At 42.5% G+C, this 18,934-nt stretch overlaps 1 protein-coding gene across 1 annotated transcript in view; it reads right to left on the bottom strand.

Moving 5' to 3' along the window:
- Window positions 1–18,934, bottom strand: part of LOC103184290 (protocadherin Fat 3) — a 390,074-nt gene that overhangs the window by 6,183 nt on the left and 364,957 nt on the right. Inside the window, 4 exon segments of the mRNA XM_042334569.1 lie at window positions 7,276–7,386; window positions 8,893–9,548; window positions 10,169–10,322; window positions 13,343–13,811. Of these exon segments, the coding sequence (XP_042190503.1) occupies window positions 7,276–7,386; window positions 8,893–9,548; window positions 10,169–10,322; window positions 13,343–13,811 (1,390 nt within the window).

Raw genomic sequence — 18,934 nt, forward strand, 5'->3', positions numbered from 1 at the left:
TTAAAGCTACATTTCATCGCTATAGATATATTGGGTGAACAGGTGACAGGGATGTGGGGTGTAGAGAAGGAAACATTTTAATTTTGTTATTTTCTGAGAACATGGTGATATCATGGAGAAGATATTGCATTAGAGGTCAGTCTGATTTCATGGAGTTATCTTTTCTGATGATAGTTGGGTTCCTGAAAATTTTAATAACGGTTGTTGATCACAAATTACCCTATTCATCCAAACTCAGTGGAGCAATTCATTGCACCTCATTTAGTCATGATCAATATTCAAAGTACCTATATGATACATTGGCTTTCATATGCAATGGGATTTTAAGGAAGCGGTGCATCTGATTAATGGACTGAGGAGTTAATAGCTTAAAGAAATGCTAGAGAGTGAAAAATGTTGGTTTGGAATCCAAACAATTGATATATTTATGCAATGAGTTTTCAGAAGCTCGCAGTACTATCCCACTATAATGCTTGCAGCATTGTTAACTTTCAGTTTTAAAATTACACTTTTACTATCCCATACCTTGAAGGAATTTATTTGAGTCTTAGTATCCACTATTTATCATATTCAAACCTAAGACCCTTCTGGGTCTGTAGTCATTATCCTTTGAATCATTGAAAAATAGGTGCACTCATTGTTGAGATCAGGAACTCACAGGTAGGACCTGCAGTGTAACCAGACTGAAGCACAATGTATGGGAACAGCAATGTGTTTTACGACTTTCACATCAGATAATCCAAAACCTTGCAAACACTGCATTTCTAAGCCTTTTTTCGAACCTGTCATGTTGTACGTTACAAGTACAACATCCACAGTAGATCAAAGAGCAAGTAAAGTATCTGACAGTTTCTGAGTGCACTTTTGTAGTGTACATTAGAGATAGGCCATAGGTTAAATGAACAACAATTTCAGTGCAGTGAACTATGATAGATGTTAGCAATAGTTATCCTCTCTGATCAAAGCAAAGGAAGTGTCAAAGAGTTCTCACATTGTTAAGAAACTGTTCAGCCGTTGAGCAATCACAATCTGCCAATATTGTAGACAGACCACTTTATAAGTCTGCTTCAGATGAATGCTGATTGTGTATACGTCCAGTTTGATCTCCCTGAGTAAATCTGAATGTTTTGGTATTTTCTAAATAAAAATGTTACCAGTGCAAGCTCCCTTAACTGTTAATTGACAAGGCATGGATCAAGAAGGACCTTCAGCCCATTTGATCTCATTTGCATGGAATCAAATAAACCATCTGACAGCTATCCCAGATTTTCTGTTCTTTTTAAAACATATTTCAGGCTGCTCCTTTCACATATTAATAATAATGAGATATTGCTATAAAAATAAGCAGGATCTACAAGGTCCTTCTACACAAAGTCATAGTGTGATCCCATTAAGCATTCTTCTGTCTAATGTGAATTTGATCATAACACTGTCCTGCTGTGGATCCTATTCACCATATCACTCACCTATACAATCACCCCCCAGCTGCCCATGTCCCCCCCAGCTTGGGAACCCAACCTGTATCCCACTCTTTCTCCTGTGTGAAATGCACTATAGAAGTAAAAACTGTTACTATTGTAGAATTTACTTAATTTTATCTTGCTTTAAAACTCATTTAAGGCCACTATCTGGTAAATCACTTACCACAACCTATTTTAGCTGTATTAGGGGCTGCATTAATGTACAAAATTCATACTCACTACACTTCAGTAGTAAATCCTGTGAGAGAGTTTGAGATAGTCGCCCAGTGTTAACAAAGTTATATCAAATGCAAGGATTAATATTATTATCTCTGAAATAAAACTCTCTTCAGGATTAGCAAGTAACTGTCAAACTTGCAACAATGCAAAGTACCTTGTGTAGAAGTGACGGGGAAATGGAAAACCAATAATTTCTCACTACGTTAACAACAATAAATTGCATTTATATAGCACCTTTCATGATAGGAGGATGTCCCTGGATCCTGGACAATGAGGGGTTGAACCTATCATACATACAATTATACAGCACAGAAGGAGGCTATTTGGCCCATTGTATCTGTGCCGGCTCTTTGAAAAGAGCTATTCAAATCAATCCCACTTCCCCGCTCTCTCCCCATAGTCCTGCAAACTTGTCCTCCCCAACCTGAGCTGCAGATTGGGATCAGAGAGGGGTGGAGGAAGGAAGATGACCGAAGGCATGGTCGAAAACGTCTAGAGACAGGCTTTGAAAGAGACAAGGATTAACCATTCTTCATCTTCAAATTAAAATGCAATTTCAAGTTATCTTTATATTCTGCCGCATCTCATATTAAATTAGAAACATTTGCAATACGATTTACATTTATGTAGCACCTTTCACATCGGTAGGACGGGCATTTAACTAAATTGCTGATGGACTCTCAATAAAAATATTATTTTCTTGGAGTCCTGTAGCTCAGTGGTTAGAGCACTCGCTTTGCAAGTGAGAGATCTGAGTTCAATTCCAGGCAGAGGGTGAAACCTTGGGCAAGTTTCCTTACTTTGCACGCCTAATAATAATCCCTCCAAAAAAACAATAAAAAATTGGTCATTTTCAATCCATGACTGTTTGTGAGACACTGCTATGTGCAATTGGCTGCCGCGTTTGCCCACAAATATACAGTCAATTCACTTTACAGTATATTCTGTGAAGCGCTTTGGGACATCTGGAAGACGTGAAAAGCGCTATATCAAATGCAAGGATTATTATTATTATTATTGTGTAAAAAACATAAAACACAATCCCACAACAAAGTTGTAATCTCACAACCCATGGTAGACCCTGTGCACATCATGTAAATTGCATTCAGACCCAAAAAGGAGGAAAATTGATAAGAGACATGTGGCACAGTACCCGGATATTATTTGCCAGCTTTTCTTGAACCCTCCTTGCAGTATAAAGTAGGTTGATTTTACCAATGGAAGACAAACGCTGCTCAGACATGTAGAAACTGGTATTAGCTTATATTAGGTTAGTGTTGCTGCTAAGTTGTTATTGAGTTAGCTAGAACTAATGAGTCTTCTATTAGGTTTCAAGTTTGATGAACTATTCATCAGAGCACTTGATGCAATTATAAGATTGCTCCCCATATTGTCCTGGCTGTTGAGGAACTGCACTCGCTGATGGCAGTAATTCTGAATAGGATTTTCACACCATAAGTGAATAATAATAATAATAATCCTTGCATTTGATATAGTGCTTTTCACGTCTTCTAGACGTCTCAAAGCGCTTCACAGAATATACTGTAAAGTGAATTGACTGTATATTTGTGGGCGAACGCGGCAGCCAATTACGCACAGCAATGTCCCACAAACAGTCGTAGATTGAAAATGACCAATTTATTATTGTTTTTGTTTTTTGGAGGGATTATTATTAGGCGTGTGGAGTAAGGAAACTTGCCCAAGGTTTCGCCCTCTGCCTGGAATTGAACTCAGATCTCTCACTTGCAAAGCGAGTGCTCTAACCACTGAGCTACAGGACTCCACAATGAATGAATCAAACAGGTCTATAAAAGTTAACAATGATCTTTTATAGTGCTAAAAGTGCTGACATTTTCTTTTATTAAAAAAAAGATTCATGAGAAATTGCTCGTTAATGTTGAAAGGGCACAATGGACTACCTAGAACCAACAAACCGTTTTTCTACATAACGACAACAAATTGCATTTATGTAGCACTTTTCACATAGGGAGAATGTTCTGAGGTGCTTGTAATCAAATTAAAAGTTTATAATAATAATAATCCTTGCACTTGGTTCAGCACCTTATCACGCTGTTGAGACAATTTGACATGAAAAAACATTGAATCAATGATGGTTCTGCAGAATTAATAGGGTAATGTATCTGGAGATCTACTAGTGCAGTAACCATTGAGTCTCCTTCAAAGATTGTGAAGATCAGAAACTATTTTTGTCTCCATTTTGTACTTTCCTTGTTTCGTTTCAAGAGAGTTTTACAGCATCTATACAATTGTGAACTAAGAATTGAAGGGCACTAAATTTGTTCTGCAAATGGCAACAATATATATTTTTACTATAAACAATTATGGTAATGTCCATCCATCAAAATCGAATAAATGCTTACAATAATGTGGAGTGCATTATGCCAAAATAAAATGGTCGAATGTTAAACTTAACTTAATGATCAAAAACTGTCAGTCTTAACTTTCTCCAAAAGCAGCCGAATCCCTCGTCCACTCCTTTGTTACCTCCCGCCTCAACAACTCAAACCCCCTCCTCGCTGGTCTCCCCTTCTCTACTATTCATAAAATTCAACTAATTCAAAACTCTGCCACCGGCATTCTCACCCACACTAAACTCCATACCTCCATTACCTCTTCAAACTCCATTGGCTCCCTGTCATAGAGCGGATGGATTTGAGTCTGCTCACTCTTGTATTTAAATCTCTTCATACCCTGGCACCCACCTATCTCTCCAACCCACTCTCTCCCGACACTATTACCCACTGCTTCCGCTCGACTGGCTCCGGCCTCCTGCTGTGCCCCAGACCCTCCATCGGTGATGGTGCTTTCAGCCACTATGCCCTGAAACTGTGGAACTCTCTCCCTCAATCCCTTCACATTGCCCCACGTCTAGGTGGCGCTTGAAGACCTTACTCTTCGACCGTGCCCCCTGGCTCGGCATCTGGCTCTGCCACTGTTAAGCGCTCCGAGATGCCGTCCGGCATGAAGGGCGCTATACAAATGCAAGTTGTTGTTCTTAAAGAAATACATCTAATTGGTACCTCTTAACTTTAGATCTGAAGCAGCCTAGAGTTCTGTGCTAGTCTGGATATAATTGGTAGCTGAGCATGTCAGAAGTAATACTTGGCTTGATTTTCATTCAAAAATCAGTCTGTCCAAGCCATACTGTTAAGCACGATCTATTTAATCTTATATTACAAATCAATAGTTTACTACTATTTCTGACAGAAATCCTTTGCAAACTGTCTGTGACAATGATGATTTACAGACATCTTGACAGAATGCAAGAAACATTGGCAAGAATCTTTTAATAACAGGTTTGCACTCAAACCCAAGTATAGAGAACAAGTCAATTCTTCATGGAACTGACTGTAGTTCTATTTGCACAATTCATTTGTTCAGAGCAGTACCATTGTGCTGCCACAATATGTGTGAAAGGATCAATAAATTGTTTCAAGAGGCTACCCAGCATTAAGGGTGCCATATACACACAAGTTGTTATTGAATTGTGGTGCTAGGAAGACAGTTACAAGAATATAAAAAGAATCAACAATAATGTCAATTGATCTTTAAATCCTGTTCTTTCGACAGTATTCACCCCACCCATTACACAAGGAGAACAACAACAAAATGACATTTGTATAGCGCCTTTCACGTCGGGAGGACGTCCCAAGGTGCTGGAAATGATCCATATGGCTTTCCTAGACAGAAAGACAAGAAAATTAAAGTTTAACCTGACAGTACTGAATCGAGCATCTTGTTAGTAGGAGAAAGATGCATTTTCTGTGCATGTCCGCATTGTAATAAAATTCCTTGCATTAGGATAGCATCTTTTATATCAGGTCCGAAAACGCTTCATAGGATATACTCTAAAGTGAAGTGACTGTTTTTTGTGCATGAATGCAGCAGCCAAGTTGCGCACAGCAACAACCCACAAATAGCCATGGAGTGAATGACCAATAGTATCTGAAGAATTGTTCACCAGGAACCTGGGAGAAACTTGTACCTCCACTGAACCACTCTGTTAAAAAGACGTTAGAGTAGAAACTGTTTCATAAACCATCTGCTTCGGACACAAGTGTTATCTGTTTTGATATGTAAGAAAATGTCTAAGACTAAAGTCGGTGACTAAGAAAAAGTAAAATATCAAATAACGTTAAAAATCAGAGCAAGAATCATCATTGGGCCACAAACCTAACATTCCTATTACTCTAACCAGCTTCCAAGCTATACAGATAGTGCAGGAGATATCCAACCACATGCCATGTAGTATAGAATCAGTTCTTCATGCTGGTATTGTACAACAGGTACAAACTAAGCTCTCAGTCAGAACATACATTTTGAAGAAAATATCCAGACATGTTTGCATTACTTTAAGGTCTTTAACAAGAGTAAAATGAAATAGTATTATTTCTGGACCTTACTCAAGACTGGAAGGAAATATTTACTTAGTGTGTGACCTGCTAATCATTTTAATAAATCGACAATTACAATGTGGATGCAGCCTTTAAATAATGAGCAATGCAATAGATCCGAAACAGTAAAAGCTAAACTAAAACATAATACACTGATTACACAATGTGATCTTATGGTAGGTGTCTATCATAATCGTAATGTTACTGTTGTACAAAATAATTCCCTGGATCTTTTCTTCAATCACAGAATTCTTGGACTTTAATTACTTTTATTTCAAATACAGGAAAATAATTTAATGGACCAGTTACTGGCTATATTAAAAAAAATCACCTGATGTCACCCAGTATTGTGGAAAGTGTACTGATATGAACATACATATGAATTCTGAGGAGATGCTAGGAGCATCTTCAAGTCATAAGCAGCTTCCCTTATTCATGGTTTAATTTTTTTCTTTTTTTTTGCATTAGATGCAAAATAACCCATTGCCTAGTACTCTTGGCTCCTTGCAGGGACACAATGATTATTTGTACTGATCTTGGTTTACCCCATTTGGAAATACAATACACAGTATAAGACATTATATCACCTACTTTGCCCTTCTATAGTGGATAACATGATAATACACATGCTGGAAAGCTGTATAACAGTTGTAAAAGTGGAACCTCGAGAGATGTTGGGCGGTGCAGTGGTTTAGCAGAAAGTGCGGCATGAATTAATTCAGTTCAAACACATGGGACAAATTTCAATCCAGTTGCAAGTGGGTGCAATATAAAACTACCCACAATTAAGCACATGATGACAGCCTCACTCAGAGATTGAAGCGCATTGTTGGGCAGAAGCTTTAATCTGCCTTTGGATTCCACCTGTAGTATCATAAGTGGGAAGCTATCCATTCTCCAGCAGTGAAACCGCACACTTTGGTGACCACTAATATTCACCATAATATAAAAGTGAGCTCTTGGCTCAAACCAGGAAACAAAAACGGCCTCATGCAATCAATGTATTTTCAGGTTTGTCAGATGACACTGTTAATGATGAGAAATATGAATGTTTCTCCACTGTCACTTGTAAAGAAAGCAATATTTTATGCTGTCTCAGGAAAGTAAACCTTGGTTGTAAGAAGGTAGAAGAGAATGAATGGTTTAGAAAAACTTCTTACCATTGTCATCGCATGAGTCTGACTGGAAGGAGTTGAGTGATTGGACCTCAGAATTGCTACCTTTTGTACTTCCTGCAAAACCTGCTGCATCCTCAGTAATGTCCACTTTGCCTGAAGCCATAAGATTAGACAAATAGTTATTATGGCTCATTCCTTCTTTATGTTCCTTTCCACAACTCCACTGATGTAAATTTTCAATATATAAAAAGCCAAAGCAGGATTTACAGTTATTGGTGCTCTCAAGCTTAATGTCAACCTTACTGTGCAGTGTGTTTAAGAAACAAAGCCACATATATTAATATCACAATAATAACAGTGCAGGATTTTTGTAGGCTGGAAATTCCTCCACCTTTTATTTTATGAATCATAGGAGGCAATTTTGCTCAGGGACTGAGAGCTGGCTCATCCATGGGAGCTAATTAATCCAATCCCATTGTTGTGCTCTTTCCGTTGATCATTTTGAAATAATAATCCTTGCATTTAATATAGCTCCTAATCACATAAATGAGACGTCTCAAAGAGCTTCGCAGACTATAAAGTGGATTGACTGTGGATTTTGTCGGCGAAAATGCGGCAGCCAGTTGTGCACAACAATGTCCAACAAAAAGCCATGGGGGTCAGTGAATAATTTTGTTGGTCAGGATACTGGGAGAAACTCCTTTCTCTTTTCCAATAGTGCCATGGCATCTTTAAAGTCCACTTGAAGAAGCAGATGGGACCTCAGTTTAACGCCTAATCCAAAGAGCGGCAGCTCCGACAATGCAACAGACCCCTAAGCATTGCATTGGAGAATTAGCTTAGATTCCAAGACCCGACGTGGGGCTTGAACTCACAACCTTCTGACTCAGAGGCGAGAGTGCTACCAATGTGCCAGGCTGACACATGAAATCTGTGTAAGGAGTTGACTAAGGCAAATAGCACCTTCCCAAAATAGTCTTTCTCACTTCTCAAAGACGTGATTATTATTTATTATAGAATCATAAATACACTGTTAGTTCATTCATAATAATTATCCTTGCATTTGATAATAGTGCCTTACCACGACTTCAAGATGTCTCAAAGCGCTTCACAGAATATACTGTAAAGTGAATTGACTGTATATTTTGTGGGCAAAACATGGCAGCCAATTGCACACAGCAGAGTCCCACAAACAGTCGTGGATTGAGTGACCAATTTATTATTATTAATTTTTTTTGGAAGGAATTATTATTCACGGAAAAGCGATCCGTTAATCGACTAACAACCGGGTTCCTATTTACTGCTAGGTAAACAGAGGAAACTTGGTCCAACGTTTCCCCTGCCGGAATTCAATCTCAGCTCTCTCGCTTGTGAGGTTTGTACTCCAACCACTGAGCTACAGGACTCTTGAGCTACACGTCTCCACGTTCTAACAGAGATGATTGTTTAGCACTGTAACATGTGTACCAGTGTACAGAATTAATTACCAACATTTATTTTGAGTGAGGACATCACCTCTGGTTTGCCACTTGTATCCACTTGGAAGAGACATGAGCTTGATCTATTTTAGGGCAGCACAGGACCAGACAGGTCAGGATAGACAGAAGATGGAAGACACAGAGGCAGAGTTTAAATAAAATAAAGATAAATCTCCATTACCGTCTCTGTCGACATCCCACGTGTTTTTTCTTAATGAATCACAATCAGAAACAGATCGAGTCACTGATGGGAGGTTTGGCGCCACACTACACACGACGACTCCCCTGCGGGTACTCAGCAGCCGAGGAGAATCGGGGTGAAAAGTGCTCATTTCCTGGTGTTCTACGCCGATCCCATCAATCTTGTCCAGGTTGTTTCTGGAGTCGCTATGAAAGCATGGTGTATAGCCCATAGGCCTAACTGGCACTTGAGGTGGACCTCCAGCTTCTTGGTAAATGCAACGACCATCACCATTATTGCGGACACCCTTGAACTGGATGCCATTTGGTTTATTAAGCAGTGCAGCAGTTGCAGGGTCCTGCACAAGGGTGATGTTGTTACGTGCGTAATGTCTCTTGAAGACCTTTTTACGAAAAATGGCAAAGATTATTACGAGGATCATGAGAACAAGCAGGACCACTGCTATCCCAATGAACTCCTCTTTTCCAATGTAGGGATGCCCAGGTTGTATATTGGGTACAATTACAGGTCTCAAATCACAATATAAGCCTACAAATCCTGAGGAGCAGTTACAGTGAAATGAACCCAATGTATTCAAACATGTTCCTCCATTATGGCACTCTTCTACATCACATTCATTGATGTCGTCTTCACACCTGTGGAACAATTGAACAATTTAGAATCATCTTTAACTTAACCATCATGGATGTGCATTAAACTGTCACATTGTTTCTTTCAACATATGGTTATCCACATTGAGGCCAACGGCCTGGTCGGGAAGTCTTTACTTGAGCTGGGGCGATTGTGAATTTTGTATTACTCAATCCCCAGATTTCTTTGCTCCTCCAGCCTTCTTAGGTTCCTATCATCAGAAGGCTTCTTTATTCCTATTATTAAAGAAAATTACTTCACATTTCTCTATATTAAATTTTATCTGCCATCTATGCACCCACTCTGCAAACCCATTTATCTTTCTGCATCTTGTTTCAGAATTCTTTATTATTTACAATATCTCCCAGTTTGAGTCATCTGTGAATTTTGACACCATACCTCCATACGCGACCAAAAAGCACCAGAATTTATTTTGGAAAACCACAAGTTCGACACTTTACAAATTACTGTGACAATCTCTGAATGAATAGTTCCTGGTTCCTAACTGTTCCCAACAGTTTGGGAAGCAAAACTTACCTGAAATTGATTACTGAACCTTCTCATTAAAGGTTCCTAATCAGCACAGTTTCATACACACAAAGAACAAGATTACAGAGCTACTCACGTAAGACCAGTGAAGCCTTCTTTGCAGCCACAAATGAAATCATCAACGATGGGATCACAAAAGCCTCCATTCTGGCACGGGTTTGGGACGCAGGCTGTCACTTCAGTTTCACACTGGTTTCCTGTAAACTGTGACAAGCAGCTGCACTGATAACCTGTTGATACAGACAGAGTGTTTGGATATGAATCAACGGTCCAGTATTTTGCAGCAGGGACATGACCTTAAGTCAGAGAAAATACTTCAAGGAATGGAAATGCAGTATTTAAGTTTTCAGCTTCACAGGCACTTAGAATTAATAATAATAATTTGTCCATTCGATACAGCACATTTCATGTTGGGAGGAAGTATCAAAATGCTTCATGGGAATTACTGGCAAATGCTGCAACAGATGAAATTTGGTTAAGTAAATAATACTTTTTAGTTTTGTGAAATAATACTTGCTGCAGCCCCACGAAATGATGGGCAATAGGCCCCCTACAACAACAACTTGCATTTACATAGTGCCCTTCATGCAGGATAGTGTCTCGGAGCACTGCAAGTAGACAACAACCCTCTTAAGATTCTCCCTTCCCCTGCCAAATCTACTGCAATGGAATTGTATTGCTACAGTGGAGTGCATCCCAAAATGCTTTACGGGAAGTACTGTGAAGTTCAGTGACTGTCTTTTATAGGTGAACACAAATCATTCGTCATTGCAGTAACTTTGAAGTACATAAATAAAAGTTTTGAATCTAAAGGTGTAGAATTTGCAACAACAATTCAACCTGAACATCAAGTTGTAATAAACAACAACAAGATTGTATTTATAGAGCACCTTTCACGTCGAGAGGATGTCCCAAGGCGCTGGACAGTTGGGTTGGGACCCGAGCAGAGAGTCGAGAGAGGAGGTGAAGGCACGGTTGAAGAGAAAGGTCTTGAGACCGGCCTTGAAGGAGGAAAGGGAGGAAGCAAGGCGAAGGCACTGGGGGATAGAGTTCCAGAGCCTAGGGGCTGAGAGGCTGAAAGCCCGGCCACTGATGGTAGGGCGGTTAGGGCAAGGGATGTGGAGCAGACCGGAGCCAGAGGAACGGAGGGTACGGGCAGGTAGGTAGGGGGATAGTAGGTCGGAGAGGTAGGAGGGAGCAAGGCCGTGAATAGCCTTGTAGGTAAGGATGAGGATCTTGAATTCGATTCTCTGGGGGATGGGGAGCCAGTGGAGGCGAGCGAGGGTGGGAGTGATGTGGTCGCGAAGCCTGGTGCGGGACAGTACACGAGCTGCAGAGTTCTGAATGACCTGCAGCTTGTGGAGGGAGGTGCCGGGAAGGCCGGCGAGGAGAGAGTTCCCATAGTCCAGCCTTGAGGTGATAAAGGCGTCGACCAGTGTTTCAGCAGCGTGAGGGGTGAGGTAGTGCCGTAGTCTGGCGATATTCCGGAGGTGGTGGAAGGCAGTGCCAGTTGTGGTGCGGATATGAGGGAGAAAGGACAGCTCAGGGTCGAACAGAACCCCGAGGTTCCTGACGGCTTTGAGAGGTGGAGAGTGCAGCCTTGGATGCTGATGCTGTCAGCGCCTGAGGTGCGGAGGCGCTGACGAGAGTCAATCAGGAGGGCCTCAGTTTTGCGCACGTTGAGCTGAAGAAAGTTGTTTCTCGTCCAGGACTCAATGTCGGACAGGCAGGCTGTCAGGACATCGGTGGTCGTGGAGTTGAGAGTAGAAGAGGAAGGGTAGAGTTGGGTGTCATCCGCATACATGTGGAAGTTAACCCCATGTCTGCAGATGATGTCACCAAGGGGGAGCATATAGAGGGTGAAGAGGAGGGGACCGAGGACAGAGCCCTGAGGGACACCGCATGAGACAGTGCGGGGCTGGAAGAAAAGCCGTTTACAGAGACAAAATGAAGATGGTGGGAGAGGTAGGACCTAAACCACTCAAGGACAGGACAGGGATAAAATACTCTCTACCTTTACATACTACTTATCTTAAATGAGTCATTTTAACTTTGCTACAGAGGAGTGCATCCCAAAGTGCTTTACAGAATATACTGTGAAGTTCAGTTACTGTCTTTTATAGGTGATCACGGCAGCCAATTTGTGCACAGCAATCTTCTATGAAGTGCTTTGAGACACCCTCCTGACATGAAAGGCGCTGTATCAAATTTAAGATTATTTATTATTAAAGCGATTCTACACTGCTCTCCCTCCACACCCCTCAATAAATTCTTCACTAAATAGTTAATTTCCTCTTGAATTTGGTGATACAATCTATCTCCACATGAGGAGTCTGACCATATATTCAGCACTTTCTGTGTAAATATTTCATTTCAAGGATGGGATTCATGTCAAAATGCATTATCACATCCTCCTCTCTCCAACGTGCTTTCTGCCTACACTACTACCCACTACCTCTGCTCAACAGGCTCCAGCCTCCTCCTTGTCCCCCAGACCCTCTGCCCCACCATCAGCAGACGTGCTTTAACCACTGCGCTCCGAAGCTGTGGAATTCTCTCTCTTAATCCCTTCGCCTTGTCCCTCTCCCAATTTTCAGGTCGCGCTTGAAGAAGTCCTCTTCGACCATGCCTACGGTCACCTTCCCCCTCTCCCTGTAGCTCAGTAGTTAGAGCACTCGCTTTGCAAGCGAGAGACCTGAGTTCAATTCCAGGCAGAGGGCGAAACCTTGGGCAAGTTTCCTTACTCCACACGTCTAATAATAATCCTTCCAAAACCAAAAACAATAATAAATTGGTCATTTTCAATCTACGACTGTTTGTGGGACATTGCTGTGCGCAATTGGCTGCCGCGTTCGCCCACAAATATACAGTGAATTCATTTTACAGTGTCTTCTGTGAAGCGCTTTGGGACGTCCTCCCAACGTGAAAAGTGCTATATCAAATGCAAGGATTATTATTATTATTATTATGGCATCGGGTTCTGCCACTTTTAAGCACGCCGAGATGCCGTCCGGCGTGAAGTTGTTGTTATGGAGCTTATACAATCAAGCTGATTTTTTGCTCCTCAAAACTGAGATGCCTTTAGATTTAACACATTCTTAAAGGAAATTTACAGTACAGCACTCACTTAACAAGAAAATTAATTGCACATTTGAAGTAAGAGCATTAATGGTGGTTTGGAAGAAAATGGTATTAAACATGTGATGTCTATTGATGTGTAACCAAATGGCATGCAATGTAGGTAACATACCACCAGATGGCAGGCTTGTACAACTTCCTCCATTCTGGCATGGATTCCTTGCACAGGCATCAGGATACAAGACACAGCCAAGCTTCAGTTCTGTCAGGCCAACGACTTCAGCAAAGTGACTGCGCTTGTTCTGGAGCGGTAGCTGATTGTTGTTCAGGACAACTGAGTCCAGACATCCTTGAAACCCGCCCAGGACTTGTGCACTATTCTGGATGGACAATCCACGGGCAGCCACAGCTGGCACTTGAGCACCAAAGTAGATGGAGTTGTCAATGCCAAGGGGGTGAAAGTGCAGAGGAACCCTCCGACGCTCCACATAGCTGTCATCAAGTGAGAGACTTGTGAAATTCCGGTTGAGCTCCAGAACGACAGAATGCCAATTCCCATCGTTAACAGTTCGGCCAGAAATCCCCACGATGCCCGGCCCACTTCCACAGTCCAACTGGAACCACAGCTTTCCATCCACAATCTGGTACAGACAACAAACACAAGATAAAGAATTTATCTTTTAGTTTTAGTATAAGAGTGCAAAGCCAACGTTAAAAATTAGAACACAAAACTTGAAAGAATTCAGCACGCTTCCAAAACGACACATAAGACGTCTCTCTTCACACAGCAGCCACGGCAGCAGAACTGTTATTTTTGTTGTTCACTATATTTGAAATGATTAAAGTATGATAATAATCAAATTACAATCAAAGAACCCAAGAACATTGCATAGGTTCCCCAAATGATCTGGTTGCTGAAGCCACCTAGGTAGCACTATGGAAAGGTTAGGTCCACAATGCTAGTCAGAATTGAGTTACGTGATCTCAGCTGGAGTGGACAGTAAGTTGCTGCAACTGTCCTGAGTGACTCTGGGCTTGGAAGGTGGGGTGGGGGGAGGAAGAAAATAAGCCACATTCCTCATCAAGATTTTAACTCAGACTAGGCTGACCCTTCAGTTCAATGCCGGGGGTATGCGCATTGTTGGAGATGTCGTCCTTTAAATAAGACATTAAATCGAGGCCATAGTCTGCATGTTCAAGTGCAAATTAAAGGTCCCATGGCACGTTTTGAAAAAGAGAAGGGGATTTCACCCTGGTTTCCTGGCCCCCAGATAAAATATGTCATTCACCATTTGTGGAGTATTGCTGCACATTGCTGAGCAAATTGGCTACTGCATTTGCCTATAAATGCACAGTCACTACACCTTACAGTAAAATTCCTCTAAGAGCTTTGAGACAACAACAACTTGCACATATATAGCGCCCTCCACGCAGGGTAGCGTCTCAGAGCGCTTAACAGTGGCGGAGCCTGACTCCGAGCCGGGGAGGGTAGGTAAGACATTGACAATGTAACCAGGGGTTACATCAAATGCACAAATTATCATCATCATTAAGGCCTGGCACAAGATGCATGTGAGCACATCACTTTAAATTACAGATAATTATTCCTTGTTAAGATGCTGCTGTATAAAGTGTAATGAGGGATATAATTTGAATACATCTGGAATTTCAGTCAAAAGGCTTCACCATTATCTGACCAATGCACTGGCTCAATATGCTCTAATCCATGAATAGCACATGAAGAAGCATAAAATGATTCTGCTTCACTTCAGGGGAATTTTTAGCCAGATTTCATTTGGAAAATAATCATCTGAATTTCCTAGCAAGTGTGAGAGAACTCTTGGATTTTACTTCCATTACCTGCTTGCTGAAATACCCTTCCCAATTGAAGGGGAAATTAATTAGTCTTTGTTAAAATCTATAACTGGAAGTGTGTCAATTTCCATGGTACTCAGATGGCTTTTACAGTATCTCCGACAACATCCCATATGAGGGTTTCGGTGGCCTGCAGAGTGAGACAGCGTCAGAGCCAGGCGCTCTTGCAGAAGTGGGGGAAGGCAGAGCAGGTCATGGAGCAGATGTAGAGTAGAAAGGATAGTTGAGGGTCAAACAAGACCCCAAGGTTCCGGACTGGCTTAGCAAGGATGAGTGTGTATTACCATGGATGGGAGCCAATCAGGAGAGCCTCGGTCTTGTTGATGTTCAACTGAAGAAAGTTTGCTCTCATCCAGGACTTGATGTCTGACAGACATTCTGTCAGGACAGCAGTGGTCCTGGAGTCAAGGGTGGAGGCAGAGAGGTAGAGTTGGGTGTCATTCGCATACATGAGGAAGTTTACCCCATGTCTGTGGATGATGTCACCAAGACGGCGCATATATATGTTGAAGAGGAGGGGACCAAGGACAGAGCCCTGAGGAACGCCGCACAAGACGGTGCGGGGGCTAGAGGAGAAACCGTTTGAGGAGATGAAGTGCAGGTGGTGTGAGAGGTACGATCTGAACCAATCAAGGACAGCACTGTGGAGGTTGACGTGAGAAGAAAGGTGGTGGATGAGGATAGAGTGGTCGACGGTGTCGAAAGTAGCAGAGAGGTCAAGGAGATCAAGAAGGCAGAGGGAACCCTGGTCGCAGATGGACAGAATGTCATTTGTTACTTTGACCAGGGCGGTTTCTGTGCTGTGGGCAGCACGGAAACCCAATTGGAGAGGTTCGAGAAGGGAGTGGTGGGAGAGAAAGGACCGAAGCTGAGAAGCAACAACTCATTCCAGGACCTTGGAGAGGAAGGAGAGGTTGGAGATTGGATGGTAGTTAGGAAGTAGAGAAGGGTCCAGGGTTTTTTATTTAAAGATTGGAATGATGACAGCGTTATTTAAAGGGGTGGGAACAGTACCAGAGGTCAGGGAGAAGTTAACGATGTCAGTGAGTAGAGGCGCAAGGAGTTGGAGCTGGGCGGTAAGGTGGGGGGTGAAGATGGGGTTGAGGGAGCAGGTGGTGGGTTTCATACGAGTTATGGTGGTGATGAGAGAGGAGGGAGGGATGGGTTCAAAGGTGTGGAGGGAGGGGTGGGTATGGGCTGGGGTTGGAGGAGGAGATGGGGAGGGGGTAGCAGTTGGAGTGGCAGAGGCAGCTGAGCAGATTCCCTCGACTTTGGATTCGAGGAAGTCCAGCATCGTCTCACAGTTGGCATTTGAGGTAAGGATGGGTGAGGCGTGAGAGAGTGAGCGGAGGAGTCGGTTCGTGATGGAGAAGAGGAACAACGATATAGCGGAGGCGAGTGCGGAGTGGTAGGATTTGACAACGTCCAGCCAAATCTGACAGTGGACAGTTCGGTTTGATTTAGGCCAGGTGTGCTCAGCGGAACGCACCTGGGCTTTAAGGAGGTGGCTGGTGTATCAGGGTGATTTGCATGAGTAGGAGACGGTTCGGGAAGAGAGGGTAGCGAGGGGAATCGAGGGTGGAGGAAAGAGAGCTGTGGAGAAGGGTAATCAAGAAGGATAGGTCATTGTGGGAGGATGTCCAGAGAGGAAGGAGTTCAGATGATCCCAAGGCAGCCGAAAGGGAGGTGGGGGGAGATTTTTTTCCAGGGGCGGTATGAGATGGAGGTGGGTTGGGTGGCGGTGGGGAGAGTGATTGAGGAATTAAGGGAGATAAAATGATGGTCCAAGATCGCTTTGTCGATGATGGTGAAGTCCGAGACAGTGAGGCCCCGAGTGATTACCAGGTCAAGGTGGTGACAGCGGACTTGGGTGGCAGAATGGATGTGGAGGGAGAGATTGAGGGAGGAGATAAGGGAGGAAACGTCAGCAGAGGTAGAGCAGGAGGGGGTGAAATGAAGATTGAAATCATCAAGAATGAGGAGGCGTTCAGGGCAGGGTGGGAAACAGGGAGATCGAAAGCACTATCAAAGAGGAGGGTCTTGAGATGGATCTTGAAGGTGGCGAGGGAGGGGTCGAGGTGGAGGGACTGTGGGAAGGAGTTCCAGAGGGTAGGGGCAGAGTGGCGGAAGGCTCGCCCACCAATAGTGGGCCGAGCAAGGCCTGGGACGTAAAGCAGGCCGGAGTCTGCTGAGCGGAGGAAGCGAACAGGGTGGTAGGGGTTTAGGAGGTCGGAGAGGTAGGGGAGAGCAAAACCGTGGAGGTCTTTGACAGTGAGGACTAGGATCTTGAACTGTATCCTCTGTGTGATGGGAAGCCAGTGGAGTTGGGCAAGGATGGGGGTGATAGGGTCACAGAACCTAGCACGGGAGAGGATGCGGGCTGCAGAGTTTTGGATCATCTGCAGCCTGTGGAGGGAGGAGTTGGGGAGGCCGACAAGCAAGAAGTTTTCATAGTCGAGCCTCGATGTAATGAAATACAACCACTTAAATAGTTTTAAGTCATTTATAATAAATAATAATGATCCTTACATTTGATATAGTACTTTTCATTGTTCGGAGGACATCTCAAAACACTTGATAGGTAGGATTCACTGTAAAGTGTAGTGACTGTGTATTCTATAGGCAAACACATTTGAACATCATGTGGGAAGATTTCCAATACCTCAGCTCCAAGTGTAAGGGAGATCCGAAATACCAGGTCTCTTTGCAAAATCTCTGATTAAAGTGAAACCAGCTCCTATCTGAAACACTAATGTCCCTTTAGTATTATGGGTATTGTTTTCAACAGTTGATCAATTTGAAGAGGTGAAGTGAATTTATAATCCCATTCTGATTTGCTCTTATCTGGGGCTGTGGGGAGATCTTGTCAGCCTGACTCAGTTGGTATCACTCTTGCCACTGAGTCAGAAGAGGTTCAAACCTCACGTCGGGATTTTGAATTCATTTAGTCTAAATGTACACTCCAATGTGTGTGTGTTGGGGGAGGGAGGGGGGGGAGGTGGAAGGGAGTGGTTGCACTATTGGGAGTGCCATTCTCTGGGTGAGACATTAAGCGAAAGCCACATCTGCCCTTTCCTGTGGACAATAAAGTACATTTAAGTACATTATTATATGGAGCAGATAATGTTAATTCCAGGTTTCTGTTTAGTCCACATCATTGTTCTACAGCAAGTGAAAGGCTGATGCACTCTTTGTAAAGACAATGATCAACAGACACCTTTATACTCAACAATGCCACTGAAGTGTTAATGTGCCATCAATAAGCTCTGGGCTGAATGTTTAGTAGACTTATCTGTTGTATCTCCTGGAATACATTCCTGATTATCAGATGTACAAATGTTCCATTAACACCTGAACTTTTTGGTTCTTTGCTCTCACACTAATTATTTTACACTTAACCACATTGAGCTGCATCTGCCAATTTTGGCACAGCCAACATAAAAGATCTTCATTCAGTCCTGTACTTCCAATTTTGGAATCCTCTGCATACTTGCGGATTTAACTTAATAATAAATAATAATAACTTACAACAACCTTATCCAAATGTATATTTAAAAATAAAGAAACAATCTGAAGACCAGCATGTGACTTATTTACTTGGAACTTCTTTCCGATCTAAAATGTTCCCTCTCGCAATTGCCCTATCAGTTACTATTTTTAATCCATTTTCCATCCAGTGCTCACTACACAGCTGTGTCTCTTTCAAGATTGGAATTGCCCTTTTATATTGCATGTTTGGCAGCAAATCAACGACAACTTGCATTAGTGCTCATCACATAGGACACCATCTCGGAGGGCTTCACAAAGATGACGTTGGATGCTAAGCAAGGTAGAAGAGGGAAATGACCATCAGTGAGGTTGAATAAGCAGGTTTTTTAAGGCTAGGGGT

This window comes from Callorhinchus milii, unplaced genomic scaffold (assembly GCF_018977255.1).
Source record: "Callorhinchus milii isolate IMCB2004 unplaced genomic scaffold, IMCB_Cmil_1.0 Scaffold4, whole genome shotgun sequence".
In the NCBI taxonomy this organism is placed as follows: Eukaryota; Metazoa; Chordata; class Chondrichthyes; order Chimaeriformes; family Callorhinchidae; genus Callorhinchus; species Callorhinchus milii.